A 20,625-nucleotide genomic window follows, 5' to 3' on the forward strand; every position below is an offset into this window, starting at 1 on the left:
GGTGTGTTAGTGAACCAGCTGCTTCTTTTTCCACTGCGATGAGAGCGCTGGGGTGTGGGCAGTTCTGGGGTGCAGGGCTTACTGTAGCAGCAGCACTTGGAGGAGGGCCTGGGTATGGGGGAGCCCGCCTGCCTGGGCAGCGGTAGTTGCCAGTCTTCATCTGTGTGCTGGCAGCTGCCTGAGGATGGGGGAGAAGGGCATTTTAGACAGTGCCTTCCGGGTGTGCCAACCAGATTGGTGAGTCACACCGAGGGGTCCCGGGACACCCAAGAGGCCGCCCTGCAGTGGGCTGTGGCCCGGTGGCTGGCAGCAGTTCTCTGATGCACAGACGGCTGTGCTCAGTGCTCCCCTTCATCTGTGTGGGAGGTGTGGGCAGGTGGGAGCTGCCCCCCTAGGAAGATGAGGGGTGGTGGTGAAGCCTGGCGGAGGGGACCAGTGGACCTGCCAGCAGATGTCTGGGCTGAGCCCAGGGCCATTGTGAGCGTGCAACGTTTCTGAAACTCCAGCTCGCTGATGACTCCGCTCTGGGAGCCTGCCTTGTGCCTGCTTCAGCCAGGGCGGGGCTTCTGTTTCTGCTTTCCCTTCCCACAGGCCATGCAGGAGGGAGGGGCCTGGCGGGGCTGGATAGTTTTTATGGGGTGGGATGAGGAAGGAGGGGCTGGCTCATTTCTGATGCTCCAGGGCTGCTGTCACAGAAGAACCTTCTGGGGGTGGTATGGGCAGACAGGAATGGAGAGGCTGGAAGTCCAGGTTCAGGCTGCCAGTTCTAGGCGCTTGCTTTTTCTCTCTCGTCAGGTAGAAGATCCTTGGCTTCTTGAAACATCTGGGCCCCTGTCCCTTGGCGGTTCGCGCACGCGCGTGCGTGCGTGCATGCGTAGCATCAATCTCCCCGGGGATCTAGGAGGCTCACAGAGCGGGCACTGAGAGGCTGACTGAACAGAAACCAACTCTTCCTGCAGAGTGCGGCCTGCCCTGCCTCGTGAACATACTGCCTTTGATCTTGTCTCGCTAACCATCTGCATCTTGATCCATTATTAACAGGTTTTTTTTAAATCTATATAGGAAATAATCCTGTGAAGGAGCTGGCACCAAAACAGAAAAAAGAAGAATCCAAAAAGTAAGCTTTACTTACATGCGTAGTTCTTCACCTTCACAGCACACTAAATATGAATTGGTTAGAGGAACGCTTAAAAAGCCACACAACTGGTTATCAGAACATGTCCAGGTCTCCAGTCTTTATTTAGAAAGACTTTTTTTTTTCTTTTAAAAAATCATTTTATTGGGAGCTCTTGCCGCTCTTATAACATTCCATACAATTGTGTCAAGCATATGTGTACATAGGTTGCCATCATCATTTTCTAAACATTTACTTTCTATTTGAGCCCTTGGTATCAGCTCCTCATTTTCCCCACTAATTCCCTCTCATCCAAAAGGAATTTTTAAAGGATGGCTGTTACTGACTCAAGCTGTGCTTCTCAAATGCAGAGAAAGCCTGTGTGAATCTGATACCCACAGAGATGTGTGTGTGTTTCAGTAAAAGCTGCTTTCTGCCTTTAAAAGTAATCATGAGATGTGGTTTGTGCCCGCTTCTAGATTTGCTCTTCTACGACTCAGACAGGCATGTGGTCATGAGGCAGAACTATACACAGCTTGCACATGGCTGCTTTGTGGACAATAGTAGTAAAAATACTGAATGTAATAGAAAGGTGGCACAGCATCTTCCCCAGAGATTATGTGAAAGCCCCTGAGCTGTCGAGCCTTGAATGTAGACGCGGCACCTGGGATGAACCTGCCCCAAGACTGTCCTGCTTACAAACGCAGGGGGTCCCGCCTGCTCCCACCAATCACAGTGGCTCAGTGTCCACCCCAGGGTCTGCATCTCGGGGGGTGTGGAAGAAGAGGCAGATAGTGTCCCGGAGGCTCGCGCGTGCTTCTGGAACATTCTTCCCTCCCGGGGGGCTTCCAGCCATGTTCTTAGAGCCGAGTTGGTACTAGGCCTTTCAACCCAGGATGTCTCCTGTTCAGAGGGTCAGCTTGCCCATTGCCTCAGATGAGTGCCGCCGATGGCAGTGCGGGGAGCAGGGTGGCCTCCATTCTTGGGGTGGGTGCAGACCCGGGGCAGCTCTCAGTCTGACATAATTTAACGTGGCAGCACCACCGCTGACAGATGGTTGGGGAAGAGCAATCTCTGTGCTCCTATTTGTTCCTAGGAGGCAGTGGGCCTTGGAAGATTTTGAGATTGGCCGCCCACTGGGCAAGGGGAAATTTGGTAATGTTTACCTGGCGAGAGAGAAGCAGAGCAAGTTCATCCTGGCTCTGAAGGTGCTCTTCAAAGCGCAGCTGGAGAAGGCGGGGGTCGAGCACCAGGTCAGGAGAGAAGTGGAGATCCAGTCCCACCTCAGGTAAGCACCCACTGGGGCGTGCAGAGCGTCGCGCTCTCAGGACGACCAGGCTGGGTCAGGGGGCCTCTGGCTCAGCAATGCCATCAGTGACTTCCCTGGGATCGGGCTGGGCTCTGCCGTGGGTCCTGAGGAAGCACTTGGCAGGCTTACTATTTTGGTGGTGACATAATTTATGAGCGTGAACACATTTTGCATTTTTCTCCAGTCCCTCTTGTTCTGAGCTAGGCTGATTTCTGGCCTGTGCGGGTTTGGCTTTAGTTTTTCCTGAGCTTTCACAGCATGGGCCATTGGAGTGGATTGCTGTTGGTACTTAAGATCCTGCTTTCTTTGGGCCTGAATCCAGCCATGGCAACAGCAGGCAGGCAGTTCAATGGGCACAGCTTCTCCAGCAGACACACTGGCCACCTGGGACTCTTGCCTGCATTGGACAATGGACATGTCTTCTGCCTGTTAGTGTTTGATGATCGAGCCCCCGGGGAAGTGCTGTGTCGGGCTGTGCATCTGTAGGCAGCTAACTAGTAACTGAATTTTACCCCCAAGACCGAGCTGCCTACAGGAAGGACATGACCATCTTAACCCGAGGCGCGCAAATATCTTGACATTGCACAGAAAGTGATTTGTGGGTGTTTCTCTGTGACATGGGTGTCTGGCTTCAGCACCTCGAGGGGGAGCTGGGATGGGCTGGAGAAAGGGACATGACCCAAAGCAGTCACGTCCCACTGGCTTTGCCCGAGAGGTTCGTATGTGCAGCACATATTCTTGAGGTGTGGGGGAGACACCACCAGTCATGGCCACGTGTGTCCTTGCTTGCAGGCACCCCAATATTCTCAGGCTGTACGGTTACTTCCACGACGCCACCAGGGTGTACCTCATCCTGGAGTACGCCCCTCTGGGAACCGTCTACAGAGAGCTCCAGAAGCTTTCCAAGTTTGATGAGCAGAGGACAGCCACAGTGAGTCTCCCACCAGCCACTGTCCCCGGGCCAGGGCCTGCCTTGTGGGATGAGAGCGTGGCTGATGTCGCCATGGGCCTGCAGTGGAAAGGCCACTCCAGCTGGGCCATTCTGTACAGGCAGCGCACCCCCAGAAATCAGCCGGGGGCACCTGGCTGCTTTGTGTTTCCATGGCCATTGTTTTGGCAAAAATATATATAGTTAGTTAGTTGCCCCCCTTTCCAAATCATTTCTTTTTTAGACAACGGACGTTTGTAAAATGCTTTTAATATTTGCAACAAAAAAAAAAACATCTTGAGGGAAGAGCTCATGACGGGGGCGCCTTAGAGCTTACGCATGTTTGTCAGCGTTCCTGCCCGAGTCCGTTTTGCTGCCTGCTCTCCACAGGATGTCTGTAAACTCCCTCTCCTGCCATCGCTTGCTCGATGGCTGATGCCAGCATGCATGTGCAGCCCCCGGGGGAAATGACTGTACCCACCAGCATCCTTGTGTGCTGTCGGCTCCCCTCTCTGCCACTGCCAGGCCAGCACCTTCTCCCGGGCGGGGCGCCCCTGCGTCTGCCGCACGGGCTTTCCCCACAGACTGTAATCTCTCCTGGGATCCCCTGACCACCTCATGGTTCCGACTTGTGTTGTTTTTGCAGGCCTCAACTTCACTCAGGGCGGCAGTGGGTCACAGCAGCGGGTGGTCACTTTGATTGGCCGCTGTCTTTAGGGATATGCACGTAGGAACATTCTCCATGTCCCTCCAGGCTCGATGTCTCATTGCTCTCTCCCTGAATAAAGATGCCTTTGGGTGAATGCCCCCGACTGTGACCACCCACGTGAAGGGCACCTTGGCTGTGCGCAGTGTCCCCACCTCCTTAGCGGCTCCTTCCCCGCCAGCGTCAACCGCTGCCCACGAAGGCTCCCGCCTGACCTCTCAGCTGCTCTTGCTCTTGTCCACGTCAAACACATCTTTCTGGTGTAGAATGGTTTGGGTTTTTTAAATGAGCCGATTGATTACACTCGAAAGTTTTTATTTTTAATTATCTTTTAAAAATTCTTTTCCCAAAGACTGTTTTTGGGCAAAGCTCACAGGGTGGATTAGGTTTCCATTCAACCCATTTTCGACACACTCTGTTGAATATTCTCACAGTCTCCATTCTGGTTGCTGCTTTCTGGGAATCTAGTTTCCCTACCCTTTGACCTTCTCGTCTTGGTTTTAAAGCCTGACGGGTCCCACGTGGCGAGTGGGTTTCATCAAGCAGCACAGAACTGGATGGGTGGTCCTGTGACAGCCTGGCTGCTATTTAGAGAAGCTCAGCCAGAGGGCCTAGGAGCGTCGCCCCTCCAGGCTCCACCAGCCCAGTAAGCCTGGTTTACAGCCATCGTCTACAGGCACTGGTTTGCACACCGTGTCCCCTCCATCCTGCCCATTTTGAGTGGCTCATTGTGCTGGGCCTAGTGCTACCCCATCGCCACCAGCACCCCACCATCTCCCAGTGTGAGCAGAACACTGACCCTCCAGATTGCTTTGTTTGATTTATGGAGGTGCAGAATGAAGTGTTTGCTTCAAAACCCATGCCAGTCTCTGGTGGGGGCATCCTGCTGAGATGAAAGTGGCCTTCCTACGCCACAGCCAGGACTTACTGCGTATCCTCTTTCCTGCAGTATATCACAGAATTGGCAGATGCCCTGTCCTACTGTCATTCCAAGAAAGTTATTCACAGAGACATTAAGCCAGAGAACCTGCTCCTGGGCCCCACTGGGGAGCTGAAGATCGCGGATTTTGGGTGGTCAGTGCACGCCCCGTCTTCCAGGTGAGTCCAAGGGGGACATTGGCGGGCCGAGCAGAAGCCCCAGGGAACTCACTAAGTCACAAGATCCTGGCGTGTAACATTCTGCCCCGGCTCAAATTTGGTGCCATCTCAGTCTGACAGCCTGCAGCTCCAGTGAGGTATTGGTTATGTATCGGGATATTAACTACAAGTTCAGCAGTTCAAATCCACCAGCTACTCCATGGGAGAAAGATGGGGTTTTCTATTCCAGAAAACGGGCTTGGAAACCCACAGGGCAGCTCAACCCTGTCCTGTAGGTCACTCTGCGTTGGCTTCGACTAGAATGGTGGTGTGAGGTACTTTTGGTTGTTGGAGGCCGGATAGCACTTTCTCTTGCCATTGCTTGGGGCTGCTGGTGTCCGGCTGAGTTGTTGGAGGCTCCCTTCCTTAGAAACTCGAGATGTGGCAGGAATGACACTGGTGGCAGGGAGGCGTGTGCACGGTGGTGTGCGAAAAGGTGTTGCCGAGCAGCCTGTACTTTGGGGAAACTCAAGCTGGGCTGGATTCAGTGGAGAGACGAGAGAGCAGTCAGTTACTGATTGTTGGTCTGCTTTTGCCGGCAATAGGAATAAGTCTTCCCCCAGCTTAAAGTTGGAGCAGAAAAGCCAAGCTAATGAGACACTTCAATCTTAGCTAGGTCTGGTGGAAAGAGCCACCACATTCCATGCAATCTACAGTTTTTTTCTGGTTACAATGGGCTTCTAAGACTTTATGGTTCCTGAAAAGGAACCCTAAGTCCGACCCACCAGCTGCTTCTCAGGACAAGGATTTGGCTGTCTGCTCCCCTAAAGATGCACAGCTTCAGAAACCCCATGGTGCTGCTCCCCGCTGCCCTGTAGGATCACAACTACTTTGATGACAGAACTTGGAAGGGTTTGTTTTGTTTTAATTTTTGTGAATCAGGTGAACGTTTACAGGGCCGGTCAATTTTCCACTCGATTCATCCACTGCCGTCGCCTCATTGTTCCATCCTCACCCACCTCTTCCTGTGGTTCCTGCTCTCCTTCCCCTCCCCTCTACACCCAGTCCTTGTGCAAATGCTGCCCTTTGGATCTTCAGTGGTTGTTTGTTTTGGTGGCACTGCCGGAGTGCCCAGCCCTGGTCAGGGTTTGCCACCTTTGAGGGTGGCATCCAAATGACGTGTTACCTCATGGGTTGCACTTCCCTCAATGCAACGTGATGGCCATTTCCTCCCTGTGCTGTGCTGCCGCCTCCTCTCAGCCCCTCCGACTGGGCGAATGCTGCCTTTCTGATCTCCGGTGGTTTCCAAGTGTCCTCCCTCGTGTTCTCCACATAGGTCTCCCGTGGTTCCTGTCCAGACCTCTGAAGGGTGGCCAAGGGCCTTACAGATGTGTCTGTTCAGTGATTTGGGGCCCAGGCTTTGCATAGGGCTGGTGGACTAAACAGTCTGGGATCTCTTTGGCCGTAAACCCTGGTTCCCATTCCAGCACATTCAGTCAGGTGTGGGCTTGAGGCAGTTCCGTGCTGTCTATGCTCCTTAATACCCAACACTCACATCTGTCACACATATTATACCACTCACTGCCATTCATCCCACTCAGTGACTTAGCCCTGTGCGTTTCCAAGACTGTAATTTGGGAGTAGATAGCCTCTCCTTTTTCTCATGGAGTGGCTGGTGTTTCTGAACTGCTGACCTTGAGGTTAGCAGTCCAAGGCATAAGAAATGCTGATTATCTGTAGTGGACTCAAACACACAGCAGTGAAATATTCCAGCTTTATCTTTCCTCCACACCCGATGCTCTTCTCAATCCTGTGCCTATGGCCTTGCCCTCTGCCTGGGTGGAACCAGAGACCTTGTTCCTATCAGCAGTCATCAGCTCGCCCGAGTGGCCTTTGCTCCAGGCACTTACTCCCTCCCCGCATGGCTTTTCTCTCAGCTGCAGACTGAGAGGTAACAGCTAAGGCAAGCAACCTGGGGGCCACGCTTGCCCTCACAGGCCCCCAGTGCTTTTCAAGAAAAATTCTATTGTGCCCAGTCCTTGCAGGGCTTCCCTGTCCCCATCAGCCCGAGGCCAACTGCTGAGGCAGAGCAAAGTCACTCTCTTCTGTGCAGCCTCTTTTACCAGATCTCCCATGGCCCACTCTATGCCTCGGCTGGGCTTGAGAACTCATGGGTGAAGTCATTGAGAATTCAGAGTGGCTCTTGAGAACTTTTACAATATCCATGGCGGGGGGCTTTATTAGGGAAGCGACCGATTCTAATTCAGAGTCTGGAACACTTAGGATACAGGTGTTCATCAGGATAGCCTCCTCTCCACCAAGCATGCAGTTAGGCAGGCCTTACTTGCCCTTGGCCTGACCTCTGTCCTGTTTGGGGAGCATTATAAAACTCGTTAGCTCTTCCTACAAATTGCCTGAGGCACCCCAGTATGTTTCTGTAGGTCCTCACCTCTCACTCTGTGGGCTGGTACACCTAGGAGGCCCACTTTGCTCTCACCTGCTTCTGCTACAGCTGTGTGTCTGCCACTGCTAACACGTGCCGTCTCTGATGTTACAGCTGCCTGTGTCTTGGGCCTTGGTGGTTCTCCTGGCTGGGGTCCCAGGTTCAAATGGCTCACTCCCTTCACAGTGCTTCTCTTTAGTAGTAATAAGATTGTCCCCCTTTTGCCTCTGGTCATATTAAGACCAGTGAGATGGCAAACCTGACCAATCTTCTCAATGCGGTTCTGTGTATCTTATTTGCATGGCCCACCTCCACAAGGAGTGCGCTTTGGTGGCAGGGTGGATGATGACTGGCTGTTAACCACTAGGTTCGTGGTTCAAACCTGCCAGCTCTGCAGGATAAAGATGAGGCTTGCAACTCCTATAAAGATCTGGAGCCTCAGAATCCCACAGGGACTGTTCGAGTGCCTTCTCGGGTTCCTGTGTGTCAGAATCGACTTTATGACAGTGTTTGGATTCCCACAGGGATGTGTCTATGTAGCAACAGGCTCCATTCTTCTTGGTGGGATTTGAGCACCTTGTCTGCATAGCCCACTCAGGAAGGCCTAGTAGAAGCGGTGCTCCATCACACAGCACACAGTAATGGTGATAAATATTCTCTATCAGGCAGATTCTAATGATGTTAACTATTCTCTATTGGAGATTCTAGAGCTGGGACTCGGCTCGGTTGCAGGCCCTGGGATCATACAGAGACCCTTAATCTTTTGTGTCTAGTATGGGGGATTATTGTTGAAAATACTTTTGGGGGCTAGAAACAGGCCAACCATACACCAATTCAACACATTAAACACTTATTTGACATTAAACATTTCTGTGCCCCAGCCTCCGTGGTTTCATGAAGTCTGGATTCCAAAATCATTTGAAATTCTGTGCTGTATTTATTTTCTTCTCTTTCGATCACAATGCTATAGAAATGTGAAGCATCATTGTATCGGCATAGAATCTGGCCTAGAGAACACAGTAAATGCTAGGCTGCTTGCTGATGGTTTTCAAGACGACCCTTGCTCGCCCTCCCTCTCCAGGAGAACCACCCTGTGCGGCACGCTGGACTACCTGCCTCCTGAGATGATCGAGGGCCACATGCATGATGAGAAGGTGGACCTCTGGAGCCTCGGAGTCCTTTGCTATGAATTTCTCGTTGGGAAACCCCCTTTTGAGGCAAGCACATACAAAGAGACGTACGACAGGATTTCACGGGTAAGCCAGCCCCGTAAGGGATACTTCATTTGTCTGATTGCTCCCTTGATCGCTCCGAAACCGAGCGTCTTCCGCGGGTCCTAACGACTCCTCCTCTTCATTGCACTGCAGGTTGCATTTTCATTCCCCGAGTCGGTCACGGTGGGTGCCAGGGACCTCATTTCAAGGCTGTTGAAGCATAATCCGAGCCACAGGCTGACTCTGAAGGAACTCCTGGAGCACCCCTGGATCACAGCCAATTCATCCAAACCCCCAAGCAGCCAGAACAGAGAGCCAGCTGGCCAGCCATCGTAGGAGCCTCACAGGGGGACCATCTGAGCTAGAGCTGCGGTGGGATCCAGCAGGGAAATCAGTGCCACGGAACCCTCGTCATCTACAGACCATCCGTCCTGCGCCGAGCGCCGCAGGTGGGGCGGCCTATCTGTATGTACGGAGCAGGCTTCGGCCTCCCTATTCAGAAAGCCCCACTTCAGTCTGTGTGATGTCCGCTGACATCACTGGCCGCATGGCAGCTGCCCTGTCACTGAGAAACAGGCTGAGGCTGGTGGCGGGAAGTACTGCCTGTGCCCCGATCTCCACCCCTGGAGGCCCTTGTGCAATAACCTCCCTGCTCCTGCGTGTGTGTAACTTATTGGGTGGCCACGCCTGCAAAGCTGTTGGAATGGACGCTTTGCTTTCATTGTTCTGATAAAGACTTTGGCAGACCTATGACTTTTACTTCGATTGTATCCCTGCTGGCACATGCAGGGCACTCAGCCCCCTGCCATCTGCCTGGGTTTCTGCCCCACTCTTCCGTCACCCATCTTGAGTGGCCTTTCAGACTGGCACATGCTCCATCTCAGGTGGGCCTGGTTCTGGACTCTGGTGAGACTGCAGATCTCCCTGCTGAGGGCTAGGTTTTTAATCACAGTTAGGGCATGTGCACACTGTAAACATGAATGTGTAAATAAATGCAGTACCCTTCCAGGAGGCTGGCTCCCTCTGCGCCACCAGCTCCCCACAGGGCCTGGAGGTGAGAGGCTTGCAGGCGCGCTCTTGGCCTTGACTCTCTGGGGCTCTGACATCAACTGCTTCTGTTCACCAGGTTGGAGGGGGCGGTGAGCTTGCCAACGATGGAGAAGACCATGGAACAATGGAACATCCTGAGAGCTAGCATAGCAGGTTGGGGCCACCTGTCGGTGTGAGAGACTGATCTGAGAACAATGTTGGGGTCACAGAGTTGTCTAGTGATAGCCTTAGGACAAAAGGGCTGTTGGTACCTGTGCAGTCTCTAACCAAGCAAACATCCCCCTCTCCCTCATAGCAGCAGGGCAAGTATCATCCACCTGGTTAGGATGCCTACCTGTGGCTGAGCGTTGAGTGAGGAGCCCCACACCTGTCCCAGTCCCGCTTCAGTATTGGCAACAATGGTGCCTTAACTCAGGATTAAATAATTCTCCACAGGCTTCAGAAAGGCCTTTTATTTGTCTCTCAGAAGCTAAGCTGCTTGGTCAGGTCGGCATAGATAAATGAACAATAGCTAACATTTCAAAAATAGATGGTCCAGTGTTCCTGTTCTGCTTAAACACCACATTAAAGGCCCTGAGGGACACACCCTGCTGTTGAGTTCAGGAAATGCTCAGCCCCCTAGTTCTGGGGTCTTACCCTTCTCCCCATAGGTTCCTAAGACCTGAGAGCTGGCCACAGGCAGGGCTTGGAAGGTAAGGATATGGCTATGTGGTACAAGGGTTTGTCTTTCCAGAGCCCTGAGACTCAACATCCCGGAAAGAGGCATGAGGGGTCCAAGTTGCTGCTCACATATCGGAGGAATGTCCTCATCCTGGCAGTGCTGGCCTCAAGGTGGGGGTTGGAGCTCACCAGTCATTGGGTGGGAGTAAGCCGTGCAGTCTGCTGCTGCAACAGTGCCAGCCGCGGGAAGAAACCTTATGGGGCAGTGGTTCTCAACCGTCCTCATGCTGTGACCCTTTAATACAGTTCCTCATGGTATGACCCCAACCGTGAAATTAGTTTCGTTGCTACTTCACTGTCATTTTGCTACTGTTAGGAATCAGGCGACCCCTGTAAAAGGGTCGTTCGACCCCCAAGGGGGTGCGAAACAGGTTGAGAACCACTGCTCTAGGGGCTTGGTGGCAGCAGGTGTGTGAAGAGCACTGTTTGGGGTACAGGTGTCCCTGGACTGAGACTTGAAAGGCAGGGCCTACAAAACCCTGTAAGTCTTTTGGTCATGTATCAGACTGCTTAAGATTCTTTAAAACCACAGCAAGTGAGCGTGCAACCCGGCCTTGGTGTAATAACTGATGGGCACTGGCTGGGCTGGGCACAGGAAGGCTGCTGGGATCTGTTGATCCCACAGCAAGGTGACCCATGGGAGGGGCTTTCCCAGGGTGGGGTCTGATGGTTCCCAGGGGCAAGTGTTGGGTGAGGGGTGTGAGTGCCCACACTTACCCAGTTCCTGACAGTGAGGGGCCTCGGTTATTTATACCTGCTCTCAGGAAAGCTAGCATAGAATACACTGCCTCCTATTTTCAGGTGCCTTCCCCCCAGTCCGTCAATGCTGATGACTGGTCTGCTCCTGCTTCCTTGGAGGCCACAGCCCCAGCGTTCTCCTGCGGTGGCTAGTGGATCTGAACCATTCACCTGGTGGCTGGCAAACGAGTGCTAAACCCCTGTGCCACCAGGGCTGCTTCCATTTATAAAAAGACTGAATTGCCGCCTTAGGGCACGCTAAGGTTTTTTTTTTTAGCTGTAGGTTTAAGTCCTTTTAAAATATAAGCAACAATGTAAACTTTGTGACAGTAGTCCTGGAATGTCTGAAGTTGCGGCTGTCACATCTTGCAGTGTCCAAATGCCCACATGCTGGGAGCCAAATGAGTGATGCCAGACTCCCATCGAACTGAAACGACGGGGGCCCTGTTCCTGGGGTGTCCTGGGCCACCTTTGCAGGAGCAGACTGCCAGCTCTCTCCCAGCGTGCCTTTTGGGGAGTGGCCGGGCACCTCCCACTTGAAGGCCCCAGTTTTGCCAAGACGAAGACAAACGACCCAAATGACTTGAATGGGTTCTTGGGAGAGCCACCTGAGGCACACACCTGCAGGCTTTTCTGCTCCCAGAGCAAAACTCTGACTGGACAGGGTGGGTGCTGGTTTAGTTCCGAGTTCCAGAGTGTACAGGTCTGAGCATGGCTTCGCTAGCTGTAGGGTGGGCAGCTGCTTCACAGAATGATGGGGGCAGGAATGGGACTGTTACCACATCTAACAATGCAAAGCCTTGCTCTCTGCACACACGCCCTTCCCGGGGCATGTGCTCTGCGAGTGAAGGGTCTGGCTTGTGATGATAGTTCACTTGGGCAGTTGAGATGAACCCAAGCCCACCATGAAGGACGCTTGCAAAATGTACCAAGTCACAAATGACAGTTATTCAGAAGCCTGACTTGCTGGCAGAGGCAACAGTTGGGCCTGAGTACAGCACCCTACCCCCAAATCAGCCCCCGCTCCCCATGCAGAGTTGGTAAGAAACGGGCTCCTGGCTCCCCTTCAGGGCTTCGACGTGGGGGGTTTGAAGAAGCCCACCTTCCGGAAATATCTGACGATCAGGGGCACGGACACCAAGGTGATGCTGATCCTCACAGGCGCAAACAGCTTGTGGATGGCGTATGCCACCACGAAGGTGCTCGTGCCAGTCGCCACCTTGGAGTGAACCAGCGAATCCTTGAATCCCAGGCTCAGCAGGAAGGTGGAGACGTCCACGCCGCTGGAGAAAAGATCAGAGAGGGTATCAGGGAAGCTGGCAGCTGGATGACGGTGCCAGCCTTTGTTAACAAAACACCTCCAGGACTTTAAAAAGTGGGTGACAGGAGCTAGGGTCAATCAAGAGCCTTAGGGAAAAGGTCTAATTCACAGACGTGTATAGGCAGTAAACAAATCACCAGGTTTACTATCCTTTTACTAATGTGTCTTGGTTGTTGGGCATACCCATGGCAGCAGAGTGGGCACTAATTGAACGGCTTGTGTCACTCATTGGCATCAATGAGGCTCCTCACACCAGGCACCCGTTCTCACCCGGCTTGCCCCAATCATTCCTTCTTCGTGAGCCAAAGTTCACAGCCTCCCCTCGCGCCCCCCCCCCAACTTCCTATCTGTGATTTGTTTTCTATACTTAACATGCCACCGTCCAGTTGATTCGGACTCGTGACCCGGAGGGCAGAGTAGAATTGTCACACTATCAGGTTCCCACAGCTCTCAAGGTCTTTCTCCTTTGGAGCAGCTGGTGGATTTGAACTGGTAACCTCTCAGGTGGCAGCTAAAGTGCTTTACCCATGTTACCACCAGGGCACCTTTTCATACCCCCAAATTCCAAAACCAAACTCGCTGCCACTGAGTCAATGACTTCCAGAGAACCAGTAGGCGAGGGTAGAACTGCCTGAGAGCTTCCAAGACTGCGGGTGTAGAAAGCCATGCCTTTCTCCCGAGGAGCGGCTGGGGTTCTGAATTTCCCACCTTAAAGACCGCAGCCCAGTGCATGAGCTACATCTGTGTGAGATAGACCAGAATCGCTTTGATCCCATAGAGCAGCAGTTCTCAACCTGTGGGTCAGGACCCCTTTCACAGGGGTCACTCGATTCATAACAGTAGCAAAATTAGTTAAGAAGCAGCAATGAAAATCAATGTTACGGATGGGGGAATTGCCACCACATGAGGAACTGTATTACAGGGTCGTGGCATGAGAAGATTGAGAACCACTGCCAGAGAGCAAGTTCCTTAAAGTGCTCCAAACTCGAGACAGACATTACACTATGAAAGACCCAGCATTTCTCGCGCTTACCTTGAGACAATCGCGTAGATGATGCTCAAGGAGAGTAAGGAGACCCCGATGTGCAGGGACATCCCCACTGCCCCGTATTCTTGAAAGATCTTTTTCAGCTGCTGGGACTTACTCAGCATTTTCTCCTCTGTGCTTCCAGCCTGGTCCCGGACCGTCCCCACGGCTTTGCTGGGCTCCTGCGCACAACAGAGAGGAGACGCTGGGGCAGGAGGCTTCTCCACACCCACTTCGGCCCTGGAGAGAGCAGGCCACCTCACTCGGACCCTAAGAGCTAGGGGCCCTGAACTCCTTTGGAAACTGGACTGAAGGCTGGACACTGGATCCCAAACCCACTGCCACTGAGTCAGTTCCCACTGACGCAGACCCTGCCCAGGGTTTCCGAGGCTGTAGATCCTTAGGGAGCAGACAGCAAAACCATCCCCAGAGCAGCTGGTGGGTTTGACCCGCTGGCCTGTTTGGCAGTCCAGTGCTGAAGCTTAGCCACAGTGCCACCAAAGTTCCTTTCAGACTCCGGGTAGACACGGTACTAACCCAAATCAAACCCCTTTCCCCCAGTAGACTGACTCACAGTGACCCTACAGGACCGAGGACTGCCCCACAGGCTCTCTGAGATGGTACTCTGTACAGAACAGAGCCCTGGTGGCGGAGCAGGCTAAGCACGGGGTCTCTAACAAGAAGCTCCGGTGGTTCAAATTTATTAGCTACTCCTTGGGAGAAGGACTCGCCCACCCTTCCAGCTTCCACCCCCCCCATCCCCCACTGGCTCACCTGGGACCGACCATCGGCTGAGCCTCCCCTGGGCCTCTGACAATCCCCATCTGGACCACCTTCCACCTTCACACCTACAGTTGATTCTCCATACCCCCCAACGGCACTGCTAGTCAGCCACCACTAGCTACTTGGCCCCCTAATAGCCTGGACTCCCCACCACTCAGGCCCTCTTGCTCTTTCCCTTTAAAAAAAATGTATTGGCTCTTACAGCTCTTATCACAATCCATCCATCCATCCATCCATCATGTCAAGCACATTTGTACATGTTGCCTTTTAAAGTTTTTCTTTCTACTTGAGCCCTTGGTATCAGCTCCTCATTCCCCCTACCCCCTTCCTTCTCCCTCTTGCTTTTTCTCCAAGAGGCCAGACATCCTTGAGTACTTCTGTCCTTCCTATCTGCCATTCCTTCCACCTCCCCGCAGCCGCACCCCACTGTCCCACAGCGTCCTCAGAGCTCAGTCCCTCCCCCCCCTTCAGGTTTTTGTCCAAAGTCTGCTGAGGGAAGCCTTCTCAACTACTCTCATAAGATGCTCCCCTCCTACTCCCTGCTGGGGTCTACTTATCTAGCACCCCAAACCCAACTCAGTGTAAAGAAAACCCAAATCCTCACAACTGGACCAATAGGGAACATCATTTTCAATGGAGAAAAGACTGAAGTGGTCAAGGATTTGGTCTTGCTTGGATCCACAATCAATGCTCGTGGAGGCAGCAGCCAAGAGATCAAAAGGTGAGTTGCGTTTAGGTAAACATGCTGCACAAGACCTCTCTACAGTGTTGAAGAGCAAGGATGTAACTTTGAGGAGGGTGCAATGGCCTCGGAAGCATGTAAAAGTTGGGCATTGAAAAAGGAAGACTGAAGAAGATTCGGTTCATTTGAATTACGGTGCTGGCGAAGATTATTAAAAGTACCACGGACAGCCAAAAGAACCAACAGATCTGTCTTGAATGAAGCGCTTGGAGGCAAGGATGGCAAGACTTCATCTCACGTACTTTGGACATGTTGTCAGGAGCGATCCGTTCCCGAGAAGGCTGTCATGCTTGGTGAAGTAGAGGGGCAGTGAAAATGAGGAAGACCTTCACTGAGGCTCGAGACCCGGTCTCAGTGCGAACAAGGAGCTGATCATTGTGAGCATGGTGCAGCACTAGACAGTGCTTCATGCTGTTGCACAGGGTGGATACGACATGGGTCAGAATGGACTCCATGGCACCTAACAACAACAACAAAACATCACCACAGCTGCAGGTTCGAGTCCATCCCTCCAGAGGGGCCCTAGGAGAAAGGCCCAGCACGTACCTCTGACAAATCCATCCCTAAAAACGAGGCCAGTTCTACTCCGACATGAACAGGGTCGCCAGGAGTCCAAATCCACTCTGAGGAACGAGTTTCTCGTCTCCATTTTTTAAGCATCATCTAATTTAAGAAATCACTGCCACCTTAAAAAGAAGCCTTGTATTCCTTTGTAGTCACTCCTCCCCCCTCCCCAATCCCCTGGCAACCAGCAATCTGTGGATTGGCCCTGCCTATAATGGGGCCACACAATCCACGGTGCTCGGGGTCTGCCCCCTGTCCCACGGTGACAATTTCACGAGCCGCTCGTACTGTAGCACCTGCAGCGCTGCATTCCCGGTTACAAGCTGACCTTGACGAAGGCTAAGTGGCCCATTCTGCCATTTCACCCTGGGAGAAAGAATGCCTGCTCGGCTAGGGAGCACTGCGCCCCCTGGCGTTCCGGGTCGGCCATGGTGACCTGGTTCAGGCAGCAGGAGGAGCAGGCTCAAAAGATAGAGCTTGCATGTGGTATGAGATACTGGGTCACAAAACAGGCTTTCTCCACCCTCCCCCGCCCCCCAAGAAGGAACTAACTCCCCATGGGGGTCCAAGTTCTGCACATGGTGACCCAAAAGAACTAAACACTGCTAGGGAGTAGGTAGATCCCGATGCACAGCGACCCAACAGAACAGGGTAGAACTTCCCCTGTGGGTTTCCTTTTCCTCCCTCGGAGTGGCTTGGGGGACTAAACTGCTGACTGGCCTTGCGGTTAGCAGGCCAATGTGTAACCCACCAAGGCTCCCCTGCACATGGCGAATGGGGCTGAAACTCTGCCTGGATTTAAAATCTCCCCAGAGTCATGCTGGTTATTAATAATACGCAACAGCTACTCATGGGCCACTCCCCTCACAAGGTCCGTAGAACTAATAAACACAGGCTTATTAGTTCTAAGAGTCTTTCCCTCCCCTCCCTGTGCTCGACTACCCAATGAAAGGTTGGCGCTTCAAGCCCACCCAGCAGTGCCATGGAGGAAGGGCCTGGCAATCTACTTCTGTTAAGATCACTGCCAGGAAAATCCTACCGAGAGGGCAGTTCTGCTCTGTAGCACAGGGTGCTTAGCTGAGTCAGAATCAACTCCACAGACCCTAGCACAGCAGTTCTCAACCTGTGGGTCTTGACTCCTTTGGGGGACAAACGACCCTTTCACAGGGGTTTCCTAAGACCATTGGAAAACACCTATTTCTGATGGTCCTAAGAACCGAGACACTGCTCCTCTATCTGTCTCCAGGCGGGGCTGTCCACATGCAGATACACCCATTTATGAGTACTGGCGTGAAGACTGTTAAACATGCCACACAATGCTTCAAGACAACATTTATTTGTCATTAGAAATAAATACTTCACAATATAGAATTACATATTGTTTTTTGTGATTACCCACTATGCTTTCATGAGATTCAATTTGTAACAATGAAAATACATCCTACATACCAGGTATTTACATGACGATTCACAACAGTAGCAAAATGACAGTTTTGAAGTAGCAAGGAAAATAATGTTATGGTTGGGGGGTCACAACATGAGGAGCTGTATTAAAGGGTCTCGGCATTAGGAAGGTTGCGAACACTGCCCTAGCACATAACTAATAGTGCAGGAGGGCAGGGGGATGCCTGTCTCTTTATTCCCAAACTGCGGTTGAAACAAAAGCAACAAAACCAAATAAACCAAGGCCAGACCGCTTTGGTTTCCAAGAATGAAGGCTGCAGGGATGGGATTACATAAAGATCGCGGCCTCGGACACCCTCTGGCCAGTGCTACTGTCGGGGGGGCTCTGAGTTAGCATCAAGTCGACATCAATGTACAATGATGTTCAGCCTTCAGGTCTATGAAAGCAAGCACTTGGGAAGGGTGGGGGGCTCCGTGTGGCCAGGACTGGTTCTGGGGTTCTAGAGAGGAAACTCGACCTTTGGGGGAGGTCTCCGGGAACCCTCCACAGTCCTCAGGACTGGTCCTATCCATGGTCAAGAGCTGTGAAAAGTGCGCGAGACATTGTTTCAACTTTCACCCAGGACACTAAAAAGTTTAAGCAAATCAGCGGGACAGACGGTGGTGCCATTGCAGCCTGGAAAGCAAAGAGCTGGGCCACATGCTCTGGCTGGGGGTGGTCCCCACGAGGCCACACAGCCTGGTGGCCCTTCCGGCCTACAGTGAGCATTTCTAAAAGGATGGCTTTTCCTTTTAGAAATGCTCACATGGAGATGCTCGGCAGGGAGTACCAGGGCAAGTGGAAGGATTCCACCTCCCAGCTTGCCTCAAAGCTTTCTGACCAGCTGCCTGGGCTGGTTGCCCCGGGTTCCCACAGAACAAGCCCCCACCGCCCCATTTTGCCCATTCCCCAGGACACCCATCCCCCCCCCCCCCCTCAGTGCCAGCGCGCTCTGTGGTGGGTAGTCTCCCTTACAATCTCCGGAGTTGGCAGAAGGTCTTCGACCCAAAAGAGAAGGCAGCCAGAGGCCCAGCCCCAGGATCTGAAGGAGACAAAACACTCAGCCCCTCCTCCATGGGTGCCATTTCTCTACAGCCAGCCCCAGCCCGTTTCTCAGGCTTCTAGAATGTTGACTTGGGCGGTTTTCTCTTTAATCTCTGAAACAGGAAGTTATCTGTGAGCACCATAAGCCGGGCCATTTTCTTTCTTATAGCGGGGCTTATGACACAGAGCCCTAGAGACACGGTGCAGTGAGCTGCTGACCACAAGGTCAGCCATTTGAATCCACCGGTCTCTGCACAGGAAAAAGGTGGTCTGTCCCTGTAAAGAGCTAAGGTCTTGGAAGCCCTAAGGCACAGTCCTACTCTGTCCTGTAGGGTCACTGAGTCAGAATCGATTCAATGGCACCGAGTTTGGGTTTTTTTATATATGAAGGGAACACACTCCACATTAATTATTACCTCACCTTTTGTCATGGAGTACATTCCGGCTCATTGTGACCCTAACAGGATGGTGTAGAACTGCCTCAGCGGGTTTCCAAGGCTATCCTTCCAGAAGCAGGCTGCGCATCTTTCTCTCGGCCCTCATAAAACTGTCCCCCATGCTCTTCCCAGAAGGGGCTATTGCTAGCCCTCTGGAAGGCATGAAGCCCCCGTAGCACAGTTCTAAGGTGACTGCCAGCTGAAGGGTCAGCAGCTCCAGCCCACTTGGCAGCTCTGAGGGAAGTTCTTTTCTGTCCCTTAGGGTCCCTATGAAATCAATTCCAGGGCAAAACGGGTTGTGTTTTCTTGTGGAAGATAACAGGCTCAGAGGCCTTCAGTGCCGGCTGGCAAAGACGAAATCCATAAACCCGGGAGATGGACCTCCAAGCCCCCATGCTCAGAGCACCAGACGTTGTCCCGGGGACACCTGCCTGGCCCGTTCTTCGGGCAGGGCTTTTGCTCTCTCTCCGGACCACCTCTGTCACGGTTTATTACTACTGTTCTTTACAGGGTGCAGCTTTCTACACCCATAAAGAGTGACTGTCTTGGACACTCACACGAGCACTTCTGTTCTGCCCCTATTGGGTGGCTGTGAGTCAGCATCCACTCGATGGCAGTGAGTTTGTTTGGTTTGTGTTTGGATTTTAAAAAACACCTGTGGTCGTTGGCGCGGCCACTCCGAATCAATACCAGTTTACTCGTGGCCGCTCTGAAGGCCCCAAAGGAGGCGGAGTGGAGCAGCACACCCCATGGGTGCCTTGCCCCAGTTTGGCTGGAACGCGAAAGGGACAGAGGAGCGGCAGCCAGCAGCATCGCGGGGCGCACCCCCACACTGTCAGGGGCCGGGGAGGGGCCAGCACCCAAGACCCAGCAAGGAAGTTGTCTGCTCCAAGCCCAGGCCTCGCGTCCTCCCCTCCGGCCTCTACCTCGGCACTGCCCCCCCCCCCCCCATTGCGGAGCGCTTGTGGCTTCCGAGAAACTGTCCCCTCCCCGTGCCTCAGTTTCTCCAGCCGTTAACTGGGCAAGTTGCTTTTTAGGCGTGTGGGGTGTTGGGGGCCCTGTAGGTGCCCAGTCTCCGGAGCGACAAGCGCAAAGCTCTTTGCGGGCGAAGGCGGCCGAGTTGAGGGGCGGAGGGGACGGCTTACCTGGCGGCCCGGGCCGTGCCTGCCGGCCGCGCACAGCGCCCGGGCGTTAGGCGCGGGCCGGAGCAGGGGTCGGGCCAAGGGCGGCCGGGAGCAGGGCGCTGCGGCGCTGAGGAGCCAAGCGGCGCCGGGCCGCACCCGGACGCCCGCTCTGCCCGCGGGAGCCAGCAGCGTCAGCAGCCCGGCCATGGAGCGCGTGGAGGGAGCGAACCCAACCAAAGAGGCGCGGGCGGGCGGCCAAGGACGCGCGCAGCCGAGGCCCCGCCCACTGACCCGCCCCTCCGGGCCCCCGGCTCAGCGCCGGGTGGGTGGGGCCCCGACGCGTAAATTCTTGGTTCCGCCCACTGGCCTGCCGCTCCGGGGCCGGGCGCAGAGTGGGCGGGAACGAAGCGCACGCTTCTTGGCCCCTCCCATCAGCCGTGCCCCCATTCCCAGGAGTCGGAAGCCTTCGTGGAGTGGGCGGAGCCGGGTAAAACACGCCCCCTCCTGCTTCGGCCACAGGCTCCACCCCTTCCGAGTCGGAGCCCAGCGCGGATTGGGCGGCTCTGGAGGCGGGTTCAATTTATTTGGTTCCGCCCACCCACCTGAGCCTCCGGAGCCCAGCGCGGGTGGGCGGGGTCGAGACGCGCGCACTCTCTTTGGCTCCGCCCACTAGGCCCGCACCTGTGTCCCAAGTGAGGGGTTTTGAGTTTCTGATCTGTGGATTACAGAGGGCAGAGGGTGGCTGTGGGGATGTTTTCTTATGCGGGCACAAGAGTGGGCCTAGGGCTTTCATTTCTAAGTTTTCCCCCCTACGAAATGGGCAAATACTCCCTACTATAC

General features: G+C 53.6%; 2 protein-coding genes across 3 annotated transcripts in view; one reads left to right on the plus strand and one right to left on the minus strand.

Moving 5' to 3' along the window:
* AURKA (aurora kinase A) overlaps positions 1–9,799 on the plus strand; it is a 16,428-nt gene extending 6,629 nt beyond the window's left edge. For both annotated transcript variants that reach the window (XM_075528479.1, XM_075528480.1), the window contains exons 4-9: positions 1,063–1,117; positions 2,211–2,402; positions 3,216–3,354; positions 5,007–5,155; positions 8,659–8,833; positions 8,945–9,799. In XM_075528479.1, the coding sequence (XP_075384594.1) occupies positions 1,063–1,117; positions 2,211–2,402; positions 3,216–3,354; positions 5,007–5,155; positions 8,659–8,833; positions 8,945–9,127 (893 nt within the window). In that variant the 3' untranslated portion in view covers positions 9,128–9,799. The remainder of the gene's footprint in view (positions 1–1,062; positions 1,118–2,210; positions 2,403–3,215; positions 3,355–5,006; positions 5,156–8,658; positions 8,834–8,944) is intronic.
* FAM210B (family with sequence similarity 210 member B) lies at positions 8,258–20,042 on the minus strand. Its single transcript, XM_075528481.1, has 3 exons — positions 19,807–20,042; positions 13,654–13,829; positions 8,258–12,582 (listed from the first exon to the last, which is right to left on the minus strand). The coding sequence occupies exons 1-3, from the start codon at positions 19,990–19,992 to the stop codon at positions 12,366–12,368; spliced, it is 579 nt and encodes a 192-aa protein (XP_075384596.1). The 5' UTR covers positions 19,993–20,042; the 3' UTR covers positions 8,258–12,365.
* Between the last annotated feature and the right edge of the window lie 583 nt (positions 20,043–20,625).

Source organism: Tenrec ecaudatus, chromosome 12 (genome assembly GCF_050624435.1).
Source record: "Tenrec ecaudatus isolate mTenEca1 chromosome 12, mTenEca1.hap1, whole genome shotgun sequence".
Classification (NCBI taxonomy): Eukaryota; Metazoa; Chordata; class Mammalia; order Afrosoricida; family Tenrecidae; genus Tenrec; species Tenrec ecaudatus.